The following is an 8,146-nucleotide window of genomic DNA, read 5'->3' as shown; positions in this document are numbered from 1 at the left end:
TAGATTACTGTGAAAAAACATCAATACAATTTGAAAAACGTGTCACATTAAACTTTCCATCATATTTATCATAAAAAAAATATTATTTTCTCACATTAAAAAAGAAAATTATTAAATAATGAAACAAAGTGTTTTATTAAAGAATAAATTATCACTAATGTTTAATGATAAAAGAATGCATTGTTTGTGTACAAAAAGATTTATTTATAGAGGCTTTTTTTTTGTTTTGTCTTCAAAGGATGCACTACTACATTTTTCATTTTATTTATCATAAACTATTTTGATCAATGACATTTAGAAGGTCAAAAGCCACAATTGAAATATCAAATATACACCCAGAGTTTTTTTTCTTCGATTCTTTTAATAGGAACAGCACACACAAAGACAGTCAAATGAAGAATGTCAACAACTATTTTACAACATTCATGATCTATACAATAATCAGATGAATGCCAGGGAATAATGAGACACAATTTAAAAAAGTCATGAGTAAAAGGAAGTAATATAGATCTGATTTAGATAGTTAAGATATTTTAGTTAAAAAAAAAACAATGAGGTCTTGTGATATGATAAGCCACTCCTTATTTGCATTATTTCGACCTAGACTGTTATTTTAATCAAGAAAGCAGTATCTCTTGACCTAGACTTGTTTTAAGCAAGAAAGCAGTATCTCTTGACCTAGACTGTTGCTCTAAGCAATAAAACAGTAGTTTTTGACATAAACTGTTGTTTTAATCACGAAAGCAGTTTCTCTATTTCTTGTTATTTTTGGTTTTTCTCTTCAATACGATTCTAAAACCTAGTATTAAGTACTTACGACTAAAATACAGTTTTGAAAATTCATAAAAGTTTTCATGCAGGTCCGTTCTATTTAAAAGCACTATTTTGAATTTAATAAAGTGGAGATACTACTTCTTTTTTAGGACAACAAGCCAATACAAAAACGTTTATTAATTCGTTATGAAAAAATGTTAAAAGATTGTAGTCTAAAAATTATAAATATTTTCTATGCCCAGGTTTTTTTTTTTAGTACAAAAGTCAAATAAGTAAGGAAAAACGACGAATAAAAAACACAGATAAATTTTTATCTCAAGATGATTAATTTTTCAAAACCTTGATATAATCTTTCCTCTTTTTAGTGTGGCTTATCACAACAAATCTTCTCAAGGCTTAACCATAAGTCTCTTCAAGAATTAAAGACAAATTTCATTTTAAAAGTACAAGAGTTGGAACTTATGTGATGCTATAATAATATTCTTTCTAATAAACCATTATGACATGAAACATTTCATACTTTAAGATACGAATTGATTTGTCTCAGTTAGCTTAATATTTTATTTAAACACAGTTAATTTATGCTTTACGACAAAATATTTAATAAATTATACTTTAATTCTACAATAACATTATTCTATAACATATGATTTTCTTTATAATCCACAATGCATTTTCAGTTCCTACATAAGGCCCTCGTTAATTAAAAGAAATTAAAGCTTCTTGAGAATATAATTATAGAACTTTTACAAAACAATAGTTAAACTATTTTCATTTAACAACATTATAGTTATGTTTATTAGAGATAGGAAATATATACATCTTTCACTATTTGTAACCAGAACAATTTCAATAAATTATTTTCATAAATAGCATTGAATTTTTATTTGTTTCTAGCACAAGGTCAAAATTGTAGTAAGTAAGAAAAACAAATTATTATATAATACTATTCTTTCTCACACAGAATATAGTATTTAAGTTTATGAAAGGTAAAAAGAAAAAGAAACTGAATTTATAAAAAAAAAAACATAATACGGAAGAATTTAAAAATAAAGCTTAAAAATTGAGAATTTACAAAATGAAAAGTTAGAATAATGCTTCATATATATTAGTAAAAAAAACTCAAATTTTATTACAGTCTCTCCTTTTCTGTATTTGCAGGAAAAATTGGCCAAAATAAAGTCAAGATGTCTGTCATTCATTTAACAAGATGCACAATAAAAAATAAAATTTATCTCAATTTACAGTGAATAATGGAATTATTCCACTCCGTGTAGGCACAATGTGTGTGTGTGTTCAGATTTAGACAAGTGTCGGGACATTCCTAAGCAGTAGCGTGTGATCAAGAGCATTCAACAAATCGTCCCCTTGAAGCAGATGAGATGATTGAATAGGGGCATTTATTTCAGCATCGTACTGGCTAATTTTCAGAAAAGAGTCCAACAGCTCACTGTCCGATGCTAAAAGTTCTGTATTATCACTCACATCGCTCGGAGAGATCGTTTGGAGTGAGTCAATCTAAAAGGAGGAGAAAACATTATAAAAAAGTCATTTAAACAAATTAAAAAAAGGATAATTAAGAAAACAGTGATACCTTTAGACTAATTAAAAAATATACCACTCATTGCTCAAGATTTATTACAGATAGTTAGCAACAAGTGTTATATTATTTATTAGTATCTAAAATGGTGACAAATATCAACAACAATCATAAACATCAAAGCTCCCAAAAAGCTAACCCTTCTCCGACCACCTAGTCCACCTCTGCCATCAATGCTCCATGGCAAAACATTGCCAGCAGAAGATTGAGGTACATCAGATCAGATGGTTTCAGTTGGTTTGGAGACAACCGAAGCAGCGGCTACAACCAAACCTGTTTGTGTGTCTTAACATACAGATTTGGTTGTTGTTAGAGGTTTATGGCAATAAGCTTCAAGAATTCCCTCCTGTTTTGTAATTCCTCACATATTTCATAATTAGCTTAGTCATATAATTGATTGCAATAATTATAAAAGATAAAAGACTATTAGCTAAAGGGAAAAATTTTTATAATAAGCCTAGGATCTACACCCTGCGGCAGAATTTTTTCGAGCTATCTCTGACAAAACTCTCTATCACTGATATCTTTCTGCAAGATACTTTCAATAATGACAAACATACATATTACAGGGTTGCCACAGAAAAAAATGAACAAAATAATTGCTTTTAGTAGCCCAGAGCATGAAAATAGTTGCCGAAAACTATGAAAATAGTTGCCTAAATAAAATAAAAAATTAAAAAAAGACTACAATTTTATTGAATGACATAATTGTCATGTACCATGATCCATTTAGTCAAGTTGGTGGCAAATATGATAATTTTTGTATAAACGCTAGTGTATTAGTAGTAAATTTTTATATAAAAAAATTTGTATAATTGCAGAAAATTAAATACTTTTAATTAATAGAATTCATTCAAAAAATACTTTTTCATTAAATAAAAAAACACTTATTCTAAGAAATTTTCTTAGAATAAGTGTTTTTTTGATAATACTTATTCTAAGATTATTTTGATAATACTTAAAATAATTGATTTAGCAAATAATATATAAATATATATATATATATATTGTGAAAGGAACTCAATTCAAACTCAAATTCAAAATTCATGCATCGTAATATCATATTAAAAATTGGGTTTTTTAAAATCAGGCAGAATTTCGTAGAAAAAACCGTTGAAAAGGTGATTGAGAAACGAAATAGACTTACAATAGAATCTGTACAAATTGAACGCATTAAAAAGCAATGACTCAAATTTGCAATCTAAAATTTTTCATTTCTTAATTATTTATTTAATTTTTAAAAATTTTATTATTTTCATTTTATATTTTTTATTTTTTAAGAAAAAAAATTCAGTGTGTTCAGAATATTGCACGGGCTGCAGGTTTTGAACCCAATTTACGCTAAAAAACATTGCTAGGAATACCGAAAAGTCTCCTTTTCCTGAAAACAGTTGCTTTTTTAGCCTTTTCAAGCAAAAAAAGTTGCCATAGTCGCCTCATGCTGAAAATAGTAGCAAATAAGTGCATTTTAGTAGCTAGTGGCAACCCTGATGTTACTAATTTTAAATAACAAAAGCGCTGTGTTTACAAAAGAAAAAACTTGATATTCTTGCATTTTGTTGTGGGGGCGGGGAGGGGGGGTGCACTAATTATTTTCTTCTTTGCATTTTGTAAATAATCATCACAATAAAAAAAATAATTAAAAACCATAGTATAGTAATTGCCGAACAAAAAATTGACAACGAAATCATGCAAATCTTTCTCCTCAAAGAATTACTTAAGCGCATGTTTCGTTTCGAGATTAGGTTGTTGTTGTTGTCGTATGCCTGTTTAGGCAGAGGGGGTGCGATTGTTCTTGTTTTCCCAGTGGCGCCATCTATGGCCAAGAATTCGACTTCTGCCACACCATACGTCACACCCGTTTATAGGGCGGACCCATTCATACATCTATTAATTCTCCCACAGATCGTAATTTTGAAATGAATCAGAGAACGATAGATCTCCAATTCAGAACCCCCAGAGGTTTTGATTTGATACGGAAGCATGGAGGACTTTTGTGACTCGACAGATTTAACGCGCATCAGTCACTTTACTACATGGGGAGTCTTCGGCCGGCGGGGTTCGAACCCACGAACTCTTGGGCACGGGCCCAGCGCCCTACCCACCAGGCTATCACGGCCCTCGAGATTAGGTAGTTGTAATAAATAATATCGTGAGAAATTTTGGATTTAAAATTTATGGAGATATCATATCTATATCAGATCTACAGAGATATGGAGAATCAATAACAATAACAGCCAATAGATCGATAGAATCTTGGCCTTGAAAAGTAAATACCCAAAATACACGATTTGAAATTCCCATATTGTTTGAATTCATTAAATTCAAATAAATATTGGGATATTTAAGAACCACACGCAAATCAATAATTGCCAAAAATACAATCATAACATTATATTGATGTACGATGCTATCAGCATTGAGTTGGAAATTCAGCACGCCAAAAAGTGATTATTGAAATGTAAAAATAAAATTTTTTTTGTAAATTTCTGTAGAAAAGAAAACTTTCTGCAAGAACATTGTAACGTTCTGCGACAATGTCGCAATGATTCTGCCACGGGGGATCTATATATAACAATTATACTACAGGTAAAAAATTTAAACTATAATAATATGCATAACTTAAAATACCTTGTTATTAGAACATCTGTTCTTGCCAGAACACAGGTAGCCTCGACTCGCATCTTCTCCACTGATCAGAAGGTTTAAGAGCACACTGTCTCTCAGTGGACCTAAATTTACAAAACAAGGATGTTAATTTGAATTATCCCAAAAAGTATAAAATAATTTCATTAATCTCATAATAGTAAAATATATATAAACACAAATTAAATTCTAAAAAAGCAGCAGCATTGCTGATACACCAGTTTAATTTTTTATGATTCAAATCATAACCAAAGTAGAACAAATTCCCAAATAAATAGTAAAATTCTAAACTTTTTCTCAATTTTTCATAACACGCATCAAGAATTTTAATAACTATTTTTAGTAAGTCTAATAAAAGAATAAAACTAATTTATAAATTCAGAAAAAGGACAAAATAAGTAAGTAACATTCAAAATAATAAATCAAAATAGAAAAGCGCTTAAAGCAGCTAAATCCAAATTTGTTTTATTTTAATTTAGAAAGTCAAAAAGAACAATTCCAGAAAAAAACAACAATTATAAAATTTTAAGATATGTGAGTTAACAGGAGAGCATGTCATCAAGGGGACACACTGCCTGCTAACACACAGGAGCCTTTCTGTTGTCAGTGGTGAAACCAAAAACTGACAGTGCCTCGAGGCCCCATAATGGAAAATCAAATACGAAAATGCAAAGAAAAATAATGACAAACAATATCAAAGTGAGTCTTAATTACTTAAAAGTACACAAACTAAGACATAATAAAGAGACGACCACAAACACAATCACAAAAATAAAGATAAAGTTACAGTTAGAATAGCAGCATCAAAATAAAATATAAATTGTCAAATCATTAAAAAAACCTTAGAAAAAAAAAACTTTTTTTAATTTTTAAAATTTTTTGTTGTTTTTAGCTAAAATTGTTTTTCTGACTTTATAAATTATTTTTAGTAAGGTAACAAAAAAAAATTTTTCTATCGTAAATTTTGTGCATCACAACATCATTTGTGATAGAAATCAAGTCATTCAAGTACAATTAAAATCAGTAGTCGCACTACAAGTAGTGAAACTACTGTAGTCGCTACTTTTTTTTGTAGTTGTAGTAACAAGTAGTGAAACTACTGTAGTCGCTACTTTTTTTCGTAGTTGTAGTTACAAGTTGTGAAACTACTGTAGTTGCTACTTTTTTCGCAGTTGAAGTGTTGTGTGCTACTTTAAAAAAAAAATGTGTAGTGAGTAGTGTGATAAGAGAAAAAAGCAGCTTATAGCGATTTCTGTCAACTACTTTTTATATACAGGATTCAAACAAAACTAATTTTTCGAGTTTGATGGGTACAAATCTTTGTGGATCTGTCAAAGGGCACAATTTTACCCCATGACTGTAAGTTAACAAAAATTGCAAATTTAGAGTCACATATAACTCATTTTAAGTTATGACATTATGAATAACAGATAATTTATCATTTTGGTCTCACTTTCACATGCAAATGCACACTCATAATAAATAGATTTTATATAAATGGAAAGAAACATATTTTTGATGTACTTAATTTTTTAGAGGAAATTCTTAGAGCATTAAACAAACAACAAATTGCAAGCATTTGATAATTTCTTAGCATCTCTTAAATTAAAGAGAAGGTTAAAAAGCTGAAGTTGAAGAAGGTCACTGTGAGGAAGGGCAGGGATGAAGACTAAATGAACAAATTAAAAAAAAAATGTTTTAGAATAATAAACTGGCTTGCGTAAACATAATAAATATTTCTAAATAATTCTTCATGTTTAATATAAGACAATTTTTTATTCAAAACCATTTTGAACATTAATGTGTTAATTAATTTCTCCGGCTAAGTTGGGTTCCTCACAGTTCACTACAATTCCAAATAGTTTGCAGTCACTACATTAAAAAAAAAAAAAGGTAGTTGTAGTTAACGACATTTGTAACAAAGAATAAAATACAAAAATAATGTAGTTTCAATAACCACTGATAAAAATAATGATTTTTTTAGAATAAAAAAATATAATTTTTTTTTTCATAAAGGAAAATATTTCTAAGCTTTAAATAAATTTGAGATTTCCAAGAATATGAAACACTTTTTTATTTAAAGAACACAAGTGTTAGCATTAATTTCATGACAATCAAATATTGGACATTACAAAGTCAGCATTTGATTCACAGAACAGGTAAAGAGACCTTTCAGAAATGCCATACTTGGAAGGGGTTCCTAAAATTGTGACAGAGAGTAAAAAGTGTGGCATCAAATATTTTGATAGAAACTAAAAAAATCAGCAGACTAAATATTTTTTTAAAAATATTTTCCAACAAAATAAGAACACATCTTTCAATTGTTAAGCTTACAAATATCAATGAATGCATTGTTAAAAAACGAAAACTTTGAGCACATATTTTGCTTTGGAACAGCAAATTTTTGTAATATAGGATGGAATGGTAAAGAGGGGTCAAAATAATTTTTTTAAATAAAAGTGTGACAAGTATGAATCCCTTCTACTTGTAGAAAAAAGCATTAGTTTGATGCTGTTTAAAAGAATAAATAAATAAATTTTAACAGTCACTGAACATCAAATTTTTTACATATATGTAAAAAATTAGCTTAAAAATTTTTAAAAACATTACCATAAAATGATTCAGTTTAAAAATAATGCATTGAACTTTATTTGGTTTTGATATTGAACTTTTCGTTAAAAAAAAACCGTCATCTCTAATGAATTTCACAAAAAATTGAGACAACTGGGATCATCAGTTCATTAAGTTAAGGTTGACAATCCATTTTTCAACTGCTATCATCACATAAATAGAAGCTATTAAAAATGGTTCTCTCTTAAAACATCGAATTGCAGAACTTTCAACAATAGGAAAGCTTTCAAATCACAACAAATTCAACATGAAGTTTGCTATATGTAAACAAAAAAATTTGCATTGGTGGATATATAAATCATAAATTTACACAATAATCCTATATTATTCAATATAATAAATATGTTTATCAAATATTAAGATATTCATATAATATTTGATATAATAAACAGTATGAAAAATAGTGGAAGAAATACATATTGATTTTTAGTATTTTTTTCTACTTAATTTGATTAAAAATAATATTACATTTTGAAAGTCAAATTATTTGTGTAC

General features: G+C 28.3%; 1 protein-coding gene across 1 annotated transcript in view; it reads right to left on the bottom strand.

Annotated features, from left to right (window-relative positions):
- Positions 1–252: 252 nt before the first annotated feature.
- sima (HIF-1 transcription factor component sima) overlaps positions 253–8,146 on the bottom strand; it is a 151,123-nt gene continuing 143,229 nt past the window's right edge. The window contains exons 13-14 of the mRNA XM_087161976.1: positions 5,006–5,106; positions 253–2,292 (exon numbers count right to left, since the gene is read on the bottom strand). Coding sequence (XP_087018102.1) covers positions 2,077–2,292; positions 5,006–5,106 — 317 coding nt within the window. The 3' untranslated portion in view covers positions 253–2,076. The remainder of the gene's footprint in view (positions 2,293–5,005; positions 5,107–8,146) is intronic.

This window comes from Parasteatoda tepidariorum, chromosome 4, assembly GCF_982258835.1.
Source record: "Parasteatoda tepidariorum strain Cologne lab strain chromosome 4, Ptep-v5.0, whole genome shotgun sequence".
In the NCBI taxonomy this organism is placed as follows: Eukaryota; Metazoa; Arthropoda; class Arachnida; order Araneae; family Theridiidae; genus Parasteatoda; species Parasteatoda tepidariorum.
Note: the sequence above shows the minus strand (reverse complement) of the source record. Positions and strands in the feature narration are given on the sequence as shown.